At 41.3% G+C, this 18,684-nt stretch overlaps 2 protein-coding genes and 1 pseudogene across 2 annotated transcripts in view; 1 reads left to right on the forward strand and 2 right to left on the reverse strand.

Moving 5' to 3' along the window:
* LOC138069278 (zinc finger protein 184-like) overlaps positions 1 to 18,684 on the forward strand; it is a 1,142,341-nt gene that overhangs the window by 462,523 nt on the left and 661,134 nt on the right. The gene's annotated exons all lie outside the window — the stretch shown is intronic.
* LOC138069633 (zinc finger protein with KRAB and SCAN domains 8-like) lies at positions 114 to 3,460 on the reverse strand. The gene is made up of 3 exons (XM_068960969.1): positions 3,032 to 3,460; positions 2,614 to 2,743; positions 114 to 874 (listed from the first exon to the last, which is right to left on the reverse strand). The coding sequence occupies exons 1-3, from the start codon at positions 3,458 to 3,460 to the stop codon at positions 114 to 116; spliced, it is 1,320 nt and encodes a 439-aa protein (XP_068817070.1).
* Positions 11,072 to 11,881, reverse strand: LOC138069310 (zinc finger protein with KRAB and SCAN domains 8-like; annotated as a pseudogene).

Raw genomic sequence — 18,684 nt, forward strand, 5'->3', positions numbered from 1 at the left:
TAATGGAGACACCACATTCCCAATTTCTTCAGTTTATTACAAAATGATTAAGTCTGTATTCAGCATAGCTTTCTGAAGTGTTCAGTAAGGCCTGATTGAAGGCTTTCTTACGCTTAGGATATAGACACAGACTTCTGCCCTCTGTGGATCCTCTGATGACGAACAAGGCTTGACCTCTGAATGAAGGCTTGGCCACACTCCTCACACTGGTAGGGCTTCTCCCCAGTGTGGATCCTCAGGTGCTGAGTAAGACTGGTGCTCCCTCGGAAAGCTTTCCCACATTCCTTACACATGTAGGGTTTTTCTCCAGTGTGACTTCTCTGATGTTCCATGAGTCCTGACCTCTGAGTGAAGGCCCTCTCACACTCATTACATTTGAAGGGTTTTTCTCCAGTGTGGATCCTCAGATGTCCAATAAGGTGTGAACTTTGACTAAAGCATTTTCCGCACTCTTTACACCCATAAGGTCTCTTTCCAGTATGGATCCTCTGATGAAGAACCAGGCCTGTGTTTTGACTGAAGGCTTTCCCACATTCATTACACTGATAGCGTTTTATTTTATTATGAATTTCCTGATGTGAAAGAAGGGCTGATTTATAACTGATGGCTTTTCCACATTGATTGCACTTATAAGGTTTCTCTCCAGTGTGAATTCTCCAATGTCGAACAAGCCCTGAGCTCTGAGCAAAGGCCTTTCCACATTCCTTACATTTGTGTCGTTTTACTCTTGCAGGGTTGACCTTTTGGTGTTCTGATTTACCCCTATATTGAAAAGTTTCTCCACACTTTGGATCCTGGAAAGCATCCAGTGAATTCCTTTCTGAAGAAATCTGCTTTGGGGCAAATTCACCAGTTGTATTCCTGGCCTCATAGGCTGAAAGAGCAAGTCAATTATTTAAGAGTTGCATATCCCACATAAGGGTATGGAAGTAAGGTTAGTAATAATTATTGATAACATTACTAAATGCTTATTAACATCAAGGATTGTGATAAATAATCAAGAACTATCATCCTAAGGGTTTGACAGTTACTGTACTTATGAGTCTTAGAGAATAAAAATAAATAAATAAAAGGTTTTTGGGCCTCAGTCCAGATTTAAAAACTCAGAATGGCAGGAATGAAATGTAAATTTCCCAAGAGTCTTCAGAGTCCCTAATGAACATACCCTTTTGTATTTATCCCTTGTGTAGTCCAACCCCTTCCCACACAGGATCTAGGCTGGCCTGTGACTTGCTTTATCCAACAGAATATGGTGAAAGTGATGATATATCAGTTCAAGGACTAAGATTTTAAAAGATGCTTTTGAGATCCCTGAGTTACCATGTTAAGAAGTCTAGTTACTCCACTAAAGAGATACATGGAGACTGAGAGAATGAGATAACCTGAGGCCCATCCATCTCATAATCTTGCTAAGCCCAGTTTCTAGCCATCTCCTGATAAGCTATGAGATGTGAGTAAAGTATCTCGAGCATCACAGTCCAGGCAAGTCCTCAATACCTACAGCTTCATTTGATATCATGTACAGCAGCAGAACCACTCTCTTAATCCCAATCAATCCACAGAATTGTAAGAGATAACATAATGGTTGTTCCTTTTAGCCACTAAGTTCTGGAGTGGTTTGTTCCATGGAAATAGATAGCTAAAACACCAAATGATCAGTCAGTTTGTGGTGATGCTCACAGTAACACAATAAGCTAGGTAATAGAAACAGAAACTGAAACACAGAAATTAAATAACTGGTCTGTGATCACATGACTAGCCTGGCCTGGAGTTAATCTGAATCGAAAGACTGTGCTCTTTATTTTTATTACAAAAAGAATAGATACTTAAGGCAAAATTTTCAATGGTATGAAAGGCATAAAAGTAAAAAGCCCAAATCCCAATTCCTTCTCCATCACCTTTTTACTTTCCTGAGGTAGTCACTATAACTTTGTTGCCTATGTAATAAACAGCCTATTTTAATCTAGTGACTGTTAATTTCTTACTGCATTTATAGAAATATTTTCCTTCAATATTTTCACACAATGGCCAAAAGATTTTTACATAAAGACATCCACTGATCATTGTTTAAAATAACAATAATACTGGAAAAAATCTAAATGTACATCAGTAGAAGACCATTAAATTAATTACAATACATGTATGCAACAGAAAACTAAACATTAAAAAGAATAAAATACCTCTACTGATTAGATTGGTGTGTGAAAGCTTGATAAAGGAGATGGTTGGGGGACTGGGCTCTGGATTGGCTAGATTGTATATGAAAGGCCCACAGTTGTTAATTCTTGGGAATGGAACTTTAATTTTCGTTTTATATCTTTCTACAGTACTTGACTTTTTAAAATATAAACTACCACTATTGTTCTATGATAATTTGGAGTCACAGAATTGTAAACCACTACAACAGCCCAGTTAAAAAAATACCACATAGCCCGATTCAAAATGAAATCAACTCTAGATATGCTCACTTTGTAAATAACCTTTTGGTGTTAAATTTATTCTGATATTTCTAGATACCACTTTTTTTTTTTTCCCCATCAGAAATACTATTTTTAGCAGATGCTATGCTCAGTGCTTCTAAAAGATCACAAAGATTCATGGTGTAAAGCTTACCATTCTCTTGCAGGGGAAAGTGCTCCCAAGGATCACACTTTAGCTGGATGATCAGTGACTGATTTGTAAGGCTTGCAGGTCTCACTTCCTTCCAGAGCACTTCTTGTTTGTAATGTGCACTGGCTTGGACCTAAGGACATACCAGTACAGCTGGTTTTATGAAAGGACCAGAAAGATGTTAATAGCTAACTAAACCTCAGAGTTTGATTAAAAATACAATTTCTTACAGGTATAAAAAGCAGAATAAAGAAACCAGTGTCTTAATCAGCAGAGTTTTAAAGGGAAAACAGAAAGATAATGCTTCAGCCCAGAAAATAATGGTCATAAGTCCCTCTCCTCTTGCTTACTCATGGCCCCTGTCTTTGCTGGTAGACCCCTGGTGAGCTCATAAATGAACAATGGATTACCCTTTTCCCACCTGTTGTCCTTTGCTTTCAAGTTCTGTCTCCAGATTTTCTAGCACAGTCACCACTTCCTCTCCACTTCTTGGATGATACTCCCATACCCTGGCCTGAACCACCTCTGGCAGGATGCTCAGGAGCTGCTCCAACACCAGCAGCTCCAGGATCTGCTCCTTGCTTTGCCGCTCAGGCTGCAGCCACTTTTGGCAGAGCTCCCGGAGCTGTCTCAGCACCTCTCGAGGTCCAGGGGCCTCTTGATAGCGGAATTGTCTGAAGCACTGACGGAGAAGCTCCTCATAAGTGTGCACATTCCCTAGTTGTCCAGGCTTCTGCTCCCAAGTATGGTTCTCCTCTTCCTCTACCTTCACTATTCTCAGACCCTCATGTTCCTCTGGAGTGTCGACCACAGGAGTCAAGACTGGATCCTCTCTCAACTTGGTGGACATCTTAGACTGCAATGGCTCAGGATAGGATTCACTTGGCTTACATCCCAGGAATCAGGAAGAACCTTAGAATCAGAGCACTCCTGTGGGAGAAGAACCCACTATTAAAACAGCAAAATAACCAGAGCAGTCAAGAACCTATGTTATTAGTAATGCAGACTCACTGCCAAGGTGATATTCCTGAGTTGTAAGACAATATTCCTGAGACCCACAAAAACAGATAACAATTATTGAGAAAGTGCACTTTGCTGCTGATATACAAAATGCGACATAAATATTAGTATCAGAACTTCTATTGTGGGAAATAAGGCCACATTCTTAGAATTTAAAGACTTTTTAGTTTATAAAAACTACATTAAAGGAAGAAAAGCACATGAGCCAGAGGCTGTGGGATCACCATATTTGCCAAGGCTTTCTTCCATGCATATTCATAACCTACCATCCCTTCTTAGAACTGCTCAGCAGGAAGGGATGGGTTTGGGGACACTCCTGTAGAGTCAAAGCACATGAGAAGAGTCAAAGTTATTTTTCCGGTAAAACCTTTATCATCTTTAGAGGAATCAAGTTACTTATATAGGGGAGTAAAACACAAGTTCCAAGTTCAGGGAGTAAAGCAATAAGCACCTCTCCGTCGGATGAGATACCCCAGCATCCATAGTGTATGAAATAAAGAGAATCAGCAAGCAAAATCTGAGTCGTTTGTGCTATACTATAAAGTTAAAAAACAAACAAACAAAAAAACAGCGACAAATCCAAATCTAACGATAGAAACAAATCGTCACTGAAGCTCATTACCAAGCACCGTGTGCACTTGTTGGGGGGAGAACAGGACACCCACGCTGCAAAGAGTCCTCCCCGTCCCACTTCTGCCTCTAGGGACAACAGAGATTGGAAATTCTGCAGCTTGGCTGAGGAGAAGTACGACCGCTCACCCGCAGCTCTGGGGATGGCTGGCGCTCCCCAGGACTAGCCCTGGCAAGTAGTTAAGAGAAAACTATAATCACCATCCCGCCGGACCAACCAGGAACCCAGAACCACAGAGCAAAAGGCGACCGGGACCGCGAGGCCGCTTCCGGTGCCCGCCTAGGAATCCGGAAGCATGGTCCTCTCTATGATCTTGACTGCGGGTTTTGCTACCTTCTGGTTCGGCCAGGGTGGGCGCAGCACTTGACTCTGGCAATTGAATTTTTACTCCCTTCTCTCTCCCACTGCCTCATGAAGAAATCCGAGCCGATCCATAAAGGTTAAATCGCCCACAACGTTGCTGCGAGTTAGCTACGAGCCCTTTTTGTAGTGTATTTATTATTGATGAGTGAAAAGTTCTATTTACATTTTGGGTATGAGCTGTTATATGAACACCAGATACTGGCTCCCACTTCCCTTTTTATTCCCAGTTATGTCTTTTTGCTGAAAAATAGCTTTAAAAAACGTTATAGTCTTTAAAGAGTACTTACTTATAGGTTTATAGAAAAAGCTTCCCATATGTCCCCTCCAAACCCCTTTCCTGGCTACATACATGCATTAGTGAAGTATCTTTGTTATAGTTAGTGAACCAATATTGATAAAGTATTAACTGAAGTCCATAGTTAATATTTATAAACTGTGTAGTCCATTCTACAGGTTTTGGAAAATATACAACATGCATCAACTGTTACAAGTATCATACTAAACAGTTTCATTGTCCTAAAATTTCCCTATGCTCCACACATTCATCTTTCCCACATTCCGACCCCCACAGCCCTGATCTTCCTACTGTCTCCATACTTTTGCCTATTCTACAATGTCATGTATTAATAGTTGGAATCAGTTTGTAGCCTTTTCAGACTGGTCCCTTCACTTAGCAAAAAGTAGATAATATTTTCCCATGAGTTTTCTTTTTTCTGGCCACACCATGCAATATGTGGGATCTTAGTTCCCTGACCAGGGATCAAACTCAGGATCCTTGCACTGGGAACACAGAGTCTTTACCACTGAACTGCCAGGGAAGGAAGTCTCTCTCCATGGATTTTCATGGCATGATAGTTTATTTCTTTTTACTGCTGAATATTCTATTATCTGGATGTACCAGTTTGTTACTTCATGAAACTACTAAAGGAAATCTTGCTTGCTTCCACGTTTTAACAATTATGAATAAAGTTTCTAAGAACACCCTTGTGCAGGTTCTTTTGTGGACATGTTTTCGATTCATTGGGGTAAATACCAAGGAGTGAAAACTGAGTAAAAGAGTATGTTTACTTTTGTAAGACATTGCTGAAGTGACTGCACAATTTTGGATTCCTACCAGGAATGTATGAGAATTTGTTGCTCCACATCCTCATCAGCATTTGGAGTTGTCACTGTTTAGCACTTTAGCTCAGAGAAGGCCATGGCACCCCACTCCTGTACTCTTGCCTAGAAAATCCCATGGATGGAGGAGACTGGTGGGCTGCATTCCATGGGGTCCCAAAGAGTCAGATATGACTGAGAGACTTCACTTTCACTTTTCACTTTCATGCATTGGAGAAGGAAATGGCAACCCACTCCAGTGTTCTTGCCTGGAGAATCCCAGGGACGGGGGAGAATGGCGGGCTGCCGTCTATGGGGTGGCACAGAGTCGGACACGACTGAAGCGACTTAGCAGCAGCAGCAGCAGCAGCAGCACTTTAGCTATTCTAATAGGTGTGTGGTGGTATCTTAACTTGCAATTTCCTAATGACATGATTTGGAGCATCTATTCATGATTATTTGCCATTTGTGTATCTTTTCTGGTGAAGTGTCTGTTCAGATCTTTTGCCCATTTAAAACACTGAATTATTTTATTGTTCAGTTTTAGGAGTTCTTTATATATTTCAGATGCCAGTATCTTTTTTCTTTTCCTTTTTGGCTGCACTGCATGGCATGTGGGTGGGATCTTAGTTACTGGACCAGAGATCAAACCCATGCCCATTGCGTTGGAAGGGTGGAATCCTAACCATTGACCACAAGATAAGTCCTCCAGTTTGTTTTTTAAAAAAATCTATTTTATTATAGTTGATTTACAATGCCATGTTTAGTTTCAGGTGTACAGCACAGTGATTCAGTTATATACATATCCATACAAAATAATGTATATATGATATACATAGGGTTTTGTTCCAGTATGGATTTTCCAGTGTATAAGATTGAGTTTTTAAGTGAAGGTCTTCTCACATTTTAATATTTATGGGGTCTCTGGTAATAAATTCTGGCTTCCAAATGAAGGCATTCCCCCACTCACTATATCCATAATGGTGTTCTCCACTGTGGGTTCTTTGGTGAGTGACCAGACTTGAAACACAATGAATCCATATACTCTTTACACCGCTAAGTTTTCTCTTCAGTGTGGATTTTCTGATGTTTAGCAAGGCTATCACAGAACTTAAAGGCTTTGCCACACTCATGACACAAATAAGGCTCCTGTCCAAAATGAAATTGCTTACGTTTAATGAGGTATAAGCTCATACAGAAGGCTTCTGACACTGAAGATATCCCTAAAGTTTCTCTGTTGTCTGTCAATATCCTTCCAGTGTCTGAAGGTTTTGCCACATTCTTTATTCTCATGACTCTTCTCAGGATGACTTCTCTGTTGTTTAATGAGACTTGGATTACACAAAGGTCATTCCAAGTTGAGGATCTATAAGGCTTTCCTTAACTTTGGACATGCTGGTGCTTGGTCAGGGCTGCTGGGGTGCCAGGGTTCATTTTATTAGGGAAGAGGTATTTTTGAATGACTGACTTCCACTCCCTTTACAATGAGTGGCTGCTACTTTTATTACAGTTGAAGTTGGAAACTCTACACAAGCTGAAGGGACAATTTCCCACACCCGGAGCATTGACAAGACTGAGTGAAGCTAAAGTCACTCAGTCGTGTCTGACTCTTTGCGACCCCATTGACTATACAGTCCGTGGAATTCTCCAGGCCAGAATACTGGAGTCAGTAGCCTTTCCCTTCTCCAGGGGACTGTCCCAACCCAGGGACTGAACCCCAGTTTCCTGCATTGTGGGCAGATTCTTTACCAGCTGAGCCACAAGGGACTGAAATTCAGGGTAAATTCTCCCAGGTGTTCTTAGGCCTTTTTATCCAAGTGCTATTCTCCCTGGTTTGAGGCAAAGTAAATTGTGTGTCCACAAAAGGGCTCCTCCCTCACTTGGGTAAATTATTCAGAAGCTTATGAACTTGTCCAATGTGGAGCCCCTGATGATGTTCCCATTTGATCTTCTGAACGTCTCCTTGTGTATTAGACTTCTGGAAAATTCTGCTTTGAAATAAACTCGTTTAAGGCCAGGAGTTACCATCTGAAAGAACAGGTTGATCATGATATTAGCACCTTTTCCCCAGAGGCAGAAAAAGTATCAAATGTGACATATATGAGAGTAGCCTAAAAAGAGAAGTTACAAAAAACAAAAATCTTTCTGTGCTTAAGTTCTAAGTAAGAAAATACACTTGCTTTTCCTTTAATTGCAGCTTTTCAGGATTTTCTTCTTTGTTTCTTGGGTTTATTTTACTGTGCTCTAAGATCTCAAAAGGGATGTTTAGAGCAATTTTCTTTTTTTCAGCTTTGCTTTTATTCTAAATATAGCATCTAAACTTTTAAATGAAATAATTTAACCTAAGGAGCCTGAAAAAGTACCTGGAACAGATTAGATAAATGTAAACTACTCATTATTAGTATTATCACTAATGTAAGGCAGAAAGGAGGAATTCGTGCAGAGACTCATTTATTCAAGAGCTCTTGTGAACATAACAATACATGAAATAGTAGATTAAAAAAGAAGTCATCACATAACAAAGCATTTTACAATCTATTTGGAGAGATTATAAAAATCTCAAAGCTGTAGGGGATATCAGAGAATACCTGGCCTCTCTCCTTATTTTTAAGGATGTAAAACTGAGACCCAGCCAGGTGGATTAGCCTAAGTAATCCTAAATGGATTAACTCTAAAAGTTACTTAGAGGTAAAGACAGATTGAGACTGCTGCTGCTGCTAAGTCGCTTCAGTTGTGTCCGACTCTGTGCGACCCCATAGATGGCAGCCCACCAGGCTCCCCCGTCCCTGGGATTCTCCATGCAAGAACACTGGAGTGGGTTGCCATTTCCTTCTCCAATGCATGAAAGTGAAAAGTGAAAGTGAAGTCGCTCAGTTGTGTCTGACTCCTAGCTACCCCACGGACTGCAGCTTACCAGGCTCCTCCATCCATGGGATTTTCCAGGCAAGAGTACTGGAGTGGGTTGCCATTGCCTTCTCCCAGATTGAGACTGAAGAAGACTTAAAGACTTTAACGTTTTTACCAGCACAGTGTGTTAGTCACTCAGTTGTGTTCGACTCTTTGTGACCTTGTGGACTGTAGCCTACCAGGCTTCGCTGTCCATGGAATTCTCCAGGAAAGAATACTGGAATGGGTTGTCATTTCCTTCTCCAAGGGACCTTCCCAACCTTTTAAGGCCCACTGTAGTATGTAAACAACCTTCAGATTAAACTTTCATAGTGTAGCACAGTGGTTAAGAGAAAAGATTGTCAAGTTAAACTTCTGGTTTCAATTCCTTGCTAAACGATTTCTAGCTGCACGACCTTGGACAAATTACTTAATGTCTCAGTTTCTAAATTTCTTTAGCTGTAAAATGGGAGTATAGTTAAGTCCTCTACATACAAATGAGTTCCATTCTAAAAGCATGTTTTTAAGTCCAGTTTGTTCTTAAGTCCAACAAAGTTAGCCTAGGTATTCGACTAACAGTCGGTTATATAATACTGTACTGTAATAGGTTTATAATACCTTCCACACAAATAATACATAAAAAACAAACAAAAAGTAAAACATTTTAATATTATAGTACAGTATCTTGAAAAGTACAGTACAGCAACAGTTATATCACTGCTGCTTTTATGCTTGCTTCTGGACATTTTGGGCTTGAAATAAAGATACTATACTACTGTACTCTATACAGTAAAGTACACAAAAGCATAACCGCTTGTAGAGGATGCACATACATGACAATGTACATCAGACAGGTGAACTACCTTACATGACTGGGAGAAAGTCAATTGTTAGGTAGGTAAGAAGTCCGGGGGTGGGGGGCGGGGAGGAGGAGAAAGGGGTCTGGAGCTCTTGAAGAGTCATGTTTCTCCTTCTTGAGAACCTTCTGACTAATCGTGTAATCTTAAAATGTAAACTGTGGGAGTGGGTCTAGTAAGACATTTCTATTGTTAGTTCTAATCCTGTCATCTTAAAATGTAAGTTGTGGGAATGAACTTTACAATCTTGGAGACATTCTTTTGATTTACTGTAATAATTGAAAAAGTATATAGCTTCCTTGCTAAGACAAGTGAGGGGGGACTCTCTGCCTGCTTCTGATGTCTATGTCAGAGTTGTCTCTGTCCTTTTTTACTGTAATAAAACTTCTGCCACACAAGAGCCGAGTGGTCAAGCCTGGTCCCTGATCCTGAAACTAAATTTTCTTCTTTGGAGATCACGAATCCAACACTATTCATCGTAAGCTATCAACTGGACATGTGCATGCATGTTCAAATCTTTGAAAGTTTGTAATGTGAAGGTTCATATGTAGGGGACTTACCGTACAGTAAAGTCATATTTATGTCTTATTCATCAAATGTATGTCATATCATTGTTTTTTATTGAGAAAAATACACATATAAGGCACTCAGAGAAAGCCCAGGCACAGAAAGCATTGCATAAACATTGGCCAAAATGGTAGATACACTATTTCAACGAGACAGATTATGTTACTTTCCGTAGTTATTCACTGTTGTCTATATAAGCTTTACTTTTTTTCGACCATATGGATAGGGGAAAAAAGCTTGGTTAGCTGACTTGCTTTGCCTAACAAAACCTAAGGGGAATGACATATGCTCCTCCTGAGTAGATGCTTTAAAAGTCATCATGTGGTCCTACCTCTGTTTTTCTTTTGCCATAAGTGTAGCATATTCAAGGCAGAACTACTCTTCTGGCCTGGATCCTAGAGCAGTGAGAATGTGTTGCATTATAACACAAGCAAAAATGAAACACAGTCAACCCTTTAATTACTTACTGCAATAGCATTAGCAAGAGGCCCAACAAGAAAAAAGTGCTGGCTCCTGCAGTGCTTTTTATTCTCATCCATGGAACAGTGGCAGGCAAGGGTCAGATGAATCAGGACAGGTGTGGGGACTGTCTCACTGCCAAGACGGCACCAAAAAAAGACTCCAATATTTCCAGATTGAAAGAGGATATGTTAGTTTCCACCAACCAACATCACTTCCAATTTCAAAATTTAATGTTTCATCTATAAACTGGTAGCAACAATAACAACAAAATGTTTGCACATAAAAAAAGTAAAAATTATGTTGGAAATACTGAGGTTGCACTTACTAAACCACAACAAACTACATTATTTACCTTATGATTTGTAAAGCTGCATTCTCAGAAGTGGGTATGATTTTAGAGACTGAGTCGATCATTATAACGGTGAAGTCATTTTTCACTGACTTCTCATTTCTCTGATATTCCAAGAAACTGAAGTGTCAACTAAAGCATTAACTCTTGTCATACCCTTCTTCTGGTGACAACTTCTGACTTGGGAAAAAAAAAAAAAAGGCCTTTGTAATGTCTTCACCATGTAAGTCATTGATCACACTTTCCTTTAGTGTATATTTTCTGGTGTTTAGTAGATTAGAGCTCCCATGGAATGCTTTCCCACACTCACCACACTCATATGGTTTCTCTCCAGTATGGATTCTCTGGTGATGAATAAGCGTTGAGATTTGGCTGAATGCTTTTCTGCATTCTCCACACTTATAGGGCTTTTCTCCAGAATGAATCCTCTGATGATTAATAAGGGCTGAGTTCACATAGAAGGCCTTCCCACACTCCTTACACTCATATGGCTTCTCTCCTGTGTGGATTCTCTGATGTTTGATAAGGGCTGAACTCACACTGAAGGCCTTCCCACATTCATCACACTCATAAGGTTTCTCACCAGAGTGGATTCTCTGATGTTTGATGAGGTCTGAGCTCACACTAAATGCTTTGCCACATTCATTACATTCATAGGGTTTCTCTCCATTGTGGATTCTCTGATGTATAATCAGGTGTGCCCTCACACTGAAAGCTTTCCTACACTCATTACAAGTATAGGGTTTCTCACCAGTGTGGATTCTTTCATGCACAGTGAGAGTTGAGCATACACTGAAGGCTTTTCCACAGTGATCACACTCATAGGGTTTCTCTCCAGTGTGGATTCTCTGATGTCGAACAAGGCCTGAACTCTGAGCAAACTTCACATTCACTGCATGTATACCGTCTTTCTTCTGCAGACCTCGCCCCATGACTTTCTAATTGGTCCTCATACCAGTTATAAGAAGCTTTTTCATTCTCAGGAATCTGTAAAGTATCCCCATTATATGTGCTGGGGACCTTCTGGTGTGGATCCATCCTTACAAAAATCTTCCCTTCAGAATTAACACCTTGTTCATACCTTTGGCCTTGATTCCTGAAACAATAAACACACCTTTCAAATGCGATTTATTCCCTGCAGCTAAAGCAATATGACCTGGGTTTGATCCCTGGGTGGGAAGATGCCCTGGAGAAGGGAATGGCTACCCACTCCAGTATTCTTGCCTAGAGAATTCCATGGACAGAGGAGCCTGGTTGGCTACAGTTCACGGGTTTGGAAGAGTCAGATATGTCTGAGCAACATAAAAAAGCAATATGATGTCATAAAGACTTAACTAGGACTCTCAAACATGTTCCACAAACCTAGGACACACCGATCAAATGTGGTCAAATCAAATGTTTTTATTCATTTGGTACTACCACAAAACTCCTGGAATGAACACCTGACTAATATACTATTTAAATATATACTTTAAAAAGGCAACTCAAACACAAAATCTGGGCTATAAGTGAGTATATAAAATAACATAGTTTCTACTCAAAAAGACTTTTTGTCACATTTAATTAAATTGGGAAACAAGATAGGAGTTGAAGAGATTTGCAGATAGTAGAACAGATGAAGGAACACAGGAATAGAGAAGGCAAAAAATTAGAAATTCAACTGATATTGAATTAATTTGGGGAAACAACAATAACATCATCATTGTTTTACCACTCACAAGTCCACACTATTTGTGTTGGAACAGAGATACAGTGATTAAATAAGCTCTGTCTATTGCTACCACTGTTACTGCTACAGCCGATGAGGCTACGGCAGACAGCATTTTAGCAACAGGGATGTTTTGTCTCCTGGAATTGCGACAGAATAGATCCTCCATCTCTCCAAAGAAGGGTCCATTCCATCTTTGTAATTTAGACCAATGTGTACAACAATACTTCATCAGTTCTATCTCCAAGCTTAATAAAACTTTTGCTTCAAACTCAAATTCCACAAATTATCACCCTCTGTCTTTTTCCATTTTACAAGTTGTTTTATGTGTCAACAGTCACAAGTTGACAGTGTGAACTCTTGATAAGAATGGCATTTCACCTCTGTGGTCTTCCTCCCCCAAACCTCTAACCTCAGTATAGTAATGAGAAAAACATCAGTCAAATTTCAATTGAGTGGCATCCTACAAAAAACCTGACAAGTATGTCTCAAAAATGTCAAGGTCATCAGAACCAAGGGAAGTGTGAGAAAGTGTCACAACTAAGAGGAACACATGGAGATATGACAATTAAATGTAACATGGTATGCTGGCTGGGATCCTAGAACAGAGAAAGGACATTAGGTAAAAACTAAGGAAGTGTGAATAAAGTATGGACTTTAATAATAATAATATGCAATAGTAACTCAAGAGTTGTGATAAATATATTACATAAGGTAAGATGTTAACTATAGGGAAACTAAGTGCGGGGGGGGGGGGTGGATATAAGAACTCTCTGTACTACTTTCACAATTTTTCTGTAAATCTAAAATGACCAGATCTCAGAAACTACTCCAAAAGTTTTATTAAAAAATTGGTCTATGTTTTTGAACAGGTAATATATAATTCAAAAGTCAAAATGATCTAAAAAGATACAGAAATAACTTGTTTCCACCTTGATTCCCCCTGTTTGCCACCTCCACAGGTAGCCAATTTTATTAGTTTCCTGCATCTTTCTAATGTTTCTTTACACAAACATGTATATTTTAAGCCTCTAACTTCCTTAATTCAGTTTCAAGACCTACAAATCAGTCACAAGTTTATTGTCACATGGACACTACATTCCACATGGCTTAGGAACTGCGCCGTTTATTTCTAAGTGATGCTGTTTTATCAAGTTTCTCTGAACAGTAAGTAGCTCTTTGGCAATACTGAAAAAGGCTCACTTGGTGCACAGTTCACATACAAATGAACCTTTGCCCAAAGTCCAGAAATGAGGTTACCATGGAGCATATGGTACAAGTTGCTTTGTCCTTAGCAAAACATGTAGAACTCCTAGTCCTACCCAAAGCCCCTTTGATCTGTAGCTTGCTCACACCTGAATTAGCCTTTCCTGTGGCTGCTTCAGTGTGCCGTCTTTTTTCCTCTGAGCCCCAAACTGCTGACATTGACTTAAGGCAACTATAAAGGACAATAAATACAATATTTTTCTGAATTATCTTAAGGCTATAACTATGTATAAAGTACCTGTCTGATGTTGTTATCAGTTACTTTAACATTTTTAATGTCAAAGAAAAGGTATCAAGAAAAAAGAGGGATATTTGCTCTCATCTTTTAAAGAGAAGAAAACAGCTGGAGGCGGAGGGGAAATGCAATGTAGATATCAAAAGAGAGGAACTTTCATGAATGTTCAGCTAAGCTGAGTTTTTTTCTTTGAGGCAAATGAAAATATTTCAAGAACATCCAAATAAAACTGTCGAGTGTCAGTAAGCTAATAAAGTTATCACAACAAAGCAGAGCTGGGGACACAGGGTCAAGAGAAAAGATCTCCTCCATTCTCCGACTCCCCTTCCTTGCACCCAAAAATAGGGCTTCGCCAGAAAAGCGAGGAGGGGCTCCAGCGACTGTTAGGCCTCCAGGCCTCCGAGACGTGGTAGGGGAATTTCCAGTGCCAGTATGGCCAGTATGTCCTCCCCAAAGGACAGGGAGGAGGGAAAGGACAGGAAAAGAAGGCGTCGGAGGAAAAGGACAGAAAAAAGGGACGAGGGAAAGGAAAAGGGAGTAAAAAAGGAAGGGAGATGTGTGGGAAGAAGAGGCAGAGAGAGGAGGGGCGGCAGAGTGAGGGGCAGTTCTGAGACAACCAGGTGGAGAGCTTAGTAACCACCCACCTCGGGGGTCCTTCGCCCAAGAGCTTACTCCACACCCAGGAGAAAGTCGAAGAAGTCTCACCCGGAAAACCGTGCTTTGAAGAACCAAGAGGCCTTTGATGCCTGCAGTGGCCTCCTGAGGTCGACTTCCGCAGAACCCCGCCCCAGACACCAAGTCGTCCGCTCTAGGATCCTGGAGGCTTCCCTCTCAGTGCTTCGTGAGAGGAATCTGAAAGGAGCAAGAGAGGAAAAGATTCTATTTATATAGAAAAAAAGCATTTAAGGCTTTTTAGCTCTTTTAATCCTGGGTGGCACAGTGGTAAAGAACTGCCTGCCAATGTAAGAGATGCAAGAGACTGGCTTCAGTCCCGGGGTGGGTAAGATCCTCTGGAGGAGGAAAGGGCAACCTGCTCCTGTATTCTTGCCTGGAGAATCCGATGTACAGAGGAGCCTGGCGGGCTACAATCCATGGGCTCGCAAAGAGTGGGACAAACCTGAGCTACTGAGCACACACAGACATAAACTTGCAGGGCAGACGTTACAGTCATCCTCTCATATATAAGAAATCTGAGAAACAGATAGATTTTCTGAGGTTGGGCAACTAATAAGAGAGCAGAGATGAAATTTGAACCTAGATCTGTTTAGTCCCTACTCCTTTCACTTGCCACCCAGGGGAACCAGCGAATGCATCTTCAAGGCTTAGGTCTCAGAAAGTAATTCTTACACTGGTTTGTAAACTTAACACTATTCCAATAAAATATGACTTTTTAATAAGTAGATTTTAAAGTTAATATAGAAAACTAAACAAGCAAGACTCTGCATGGAAAAGGTGAAGAAGAAGGGCAATGAAGGGGCAGTTGTAAGGCAAGTGCAGAGAAAAAGAAAGCGAGCTGGGAAGTCAGGAAAGAAGAGGGAAATTTATTAGAGGGACAGGACAGAGTGACTGGCCCTTAAAGAGAACCAGTGTCCTCCCTTTCTGATGGGGTCTCTCTTATACCCTGCCAATGAAAAATTCTCTGAAGGGATGGTTAATTTTTAGCCTGTAGTTGAGTCCTGTGGTCACACAGCTGGAGGTCTGGAAACTGGTGGTTTCATAGCTTTGAGAAGGTAGGTGCTAGTGAGAAATCAGAATGTTGTTTGGTCAATTTGGTCAGTCTCAAGGATCACTGTGATTTTATTCTTTGTTTGCGAGGTCAACATAATGAGCCACCTTAATAATGAGACCCTATGTGGGCCCTCAGAGAAGGCAATGGCACCCTACTCCAGTACTCTTGCCTGGAAAATCCTATGGACAGAGGAGCCTGGTAGGCTACAGTCCATGGGGTCGCTAAGAGTCGGATACGACTGAGTGACTTCACTTTCACTTTTCACTTTCATGCATTGGAGAAGGAAATGGCAACCCACTCCAGTGTTCTTGCCTGGAGAATCCCAGGGACAGGGGAGCCTGGTGGGCTGCCGTCTATGGGGTTGCACAGAGTCGGACACGACTGAAGTGACTTAGTAGCATGTGGACCCTATCAGCAGATGCTCTAAAGAATTTTAAACATGTATTACAAAGCCTCAATAATTAAAGTGTGGCACTGGTGAGCAAGATAGATGTAAGGGAGATCTTACATCCAGATCTTCAGAAAACTACAGAATGTCAAAGTTTAACACTTAATAATTCTCCAGGAGGGAGATTACTATAGAAAGAAGGGTCCCTATAATTAATACTTCAATGGTATATTCCTGGCTAGGATCTGGAGAGACTGTGGTTCTCCTGCTGCTGCCAGAGTTGACGTTTACTAACAGATCACTTTACTGTGTGCAAGAACTGGGACCTAGAAAAAAACACGTGAAATTACGAGAGAATCCCTGTATAACCAAATAAATCAGCAGAGTAGGGCAAGTTCCAGGAAAGTAAGGAGAGGAAGAAATCAGTACAACAAATATCTAGATAGCACTTCTTATGTACTACGTAATGTTCATGCAATGTAAAAGGCAGGTGCTTTTATCATCCTCATTTACAGATGAGGAAGTGGAAGCATAGAGAGTCCAACTTTAGACTTGCATGCCTAAAACGTAGGGAAAAATAAGAATCACTAACAGACTAAAAGTTTTAAGATAACAATAAATACCTCTCCTTTGCTGCCCTATCTTCTAGGTTTATCCAACTCCCTCTTGAGGTCCTCCAACTTAGCCACCTTCCCAACCCTCTCTCACCACCCGCTTCCCACAACGTGGCTCCCATTCCCAGACCTGGTATTACTCAGCAGAAGAGTCAGGAACTGGCCTCAGTCATTGTCAAATGAGCTGCAGGAGCCAGCTCAGAGCAGAGTTTTCTAATAACAGAATCTTTGGAACCAACAAAAGCAGCTCTTCTAAAAATTCAGACAGGCAGCTTTCTTATAACTGGAGAGTCTGCAATTCAGTAAGATTCCTCGCGAGGGCCTCCCTTTTCTGCAATACTTCTGTAAAAAACATTAATTTACTCAAAGAGAAAGCAGACAGCCACAGCTGTTATGCTGTTACTCTAATTACTGAGAGTTATGGAAGGAGAGGTGTGTGTGTAAAAAGTCATGTCAAATAAGGGGCTAACTTGCAAAGGGCTATGTGATCACAGACTGGAATTAGCAGGCGCGGTCCTGTGCCACAGGAATCTCTTTGCCATTGCCTTGGGGGCACTACTGGGAGAGCAGATGGAGGGGTGTGTTAGGAGAGAACAGAACCGCCCTTGATGGAAAGCGGGTCTGCCCAGGTGTGGACGGAAAAATTATTGCTAAAGGGGAATGGCCATCATTTATTGCCAAGCTAAAATAAGGACGTATTCTGCATTCTAAGGGAAATATGGACACAGAATGCAGTTGTGGAAGAGGAAACTTCTAAATTCAGATCTCCTAGTACTTATTTCCAATCATTTGCTGTTTCTCCCTTTTGTTTGGGATGGCAAGCTGAGGGATTTGGTGGGCATTGATTCCAAATGTACCAGGTGTACACGTTGTTAATGTGGTTCAATAAAACTCTGAAGATTTCAGGAAAGATTGGGGTTATAATCCCAAGAGTAGTTCCAAATGTGTACTCCAGCAGCAGTAAATCGTTAAGAAAAACCCTTCCCCGGGAGGTTGCATCTGGGGTTATTGCTCACCGTCCCGCCTCTCGAGGTTCACGCCCACGATCCACCCCGGCCCGTCCAGGGAGAGGGAATCCAAGAGACTGCACCTAAGCAGTGCCCACCACTACCGTCCAAGAGCAAAGGACCCTACTGTAGTCAGAGAAGCAACCAGCTCCGAGACTTCCTCGTGGGCGGAAGTCTCTCATTACTTCCGGGGCGGGGCCTCGCTTGCATCCTGACTGGTAGTCGTGGGTTCGGGGGCTGGCTGCAGGTTTCGTCCTTGCTTATTTTTGCGAGAGGCTCTGACCCGAGTTTTCCCAAGATTCGCAATCCCTGCCTCACCGTCACAAAGGTGATTTTTTACTTCCTGATTTTACCCAGGGTAGGACCAGCCTTGAATATTGGAATTTAAAGACTGAAGCTGGGAAAGGACATCTCCAGTGTTGCTGCTGCTAAGTCGCTTCAGTCGTGTCCGACTCTGTGCGACCCCATAGACGGCAGCCCACCAGGCTCCCCCGTCCCTGGGATTCTCCAGGCAAGAACAGTGGGTTGCCATTTCCTTCTCCAGTGCATGAAAGTGAAAAGTGAAAGTGAAGTCGCTCATTCCTAAACCGACACACTGGACGGCAGAAGCTCCGGTTTTCATTGTTAGTGTTCTGAATGCCAGTACTGCACATCCTATGTGCTTTCTCCAAGATTACGGACCGACCTGAGAGCAAGACCTTCAAAAAGGGGTTGCAATAATGCAAAATCCCTTGGACTACTCAGGCGTTCATTAACGAACTCAAGACACCAGTGTACTGGTTTGGACATACAAGCTGATAAAAGTAGTAATTCCTAAAATGAAACACTACAAGAGGCGGCACTAAGTATGAATACATTCTATGGCACTGTATGAATCAAGAACACAAAACAAGG

The sequence above is a fragment of the Capricornis sumatraensis genome, chromosome 22 (genome assembly GCF_032405125.1).
Source record: "Capricornis sumatraensis isolate serow.1 chromosome 22, serow.2, whole genome shotgun sequence".
NCBI classification, from domain to species: Eukaryota; Metazoa; Chordata; class Mammalia; order Artiodactyla; family Bovidae; genus Capricornis; species Capricornis sumatraensis.

Excerpts from the sequence above, each read along its gene's own strand:
- LOC138069633 (XM_068960969.1), bottom strand. The coding sequence starts at position 3,460 with ATGTCCACCAAGTTGAGAGAGGATCCAGTCTTGACTCCTGTGGTCGAC. Across the intron at positions 2,744-3,031 it reads TTGAAAGCAAAGGACAACAG|GTCCAAGCCAGTGCACATTA; the intron begins GTGGGAAAAGGG and ends GTATGTCCTTAG. Across the intron at positions 875-2,613 it reads CTTTCCCCTGCAAGAGAATG|CCTATGAGGCCAGGAATACA; the intron begins GTAAGCTTTACA and ends TTGCTCTTTCAG.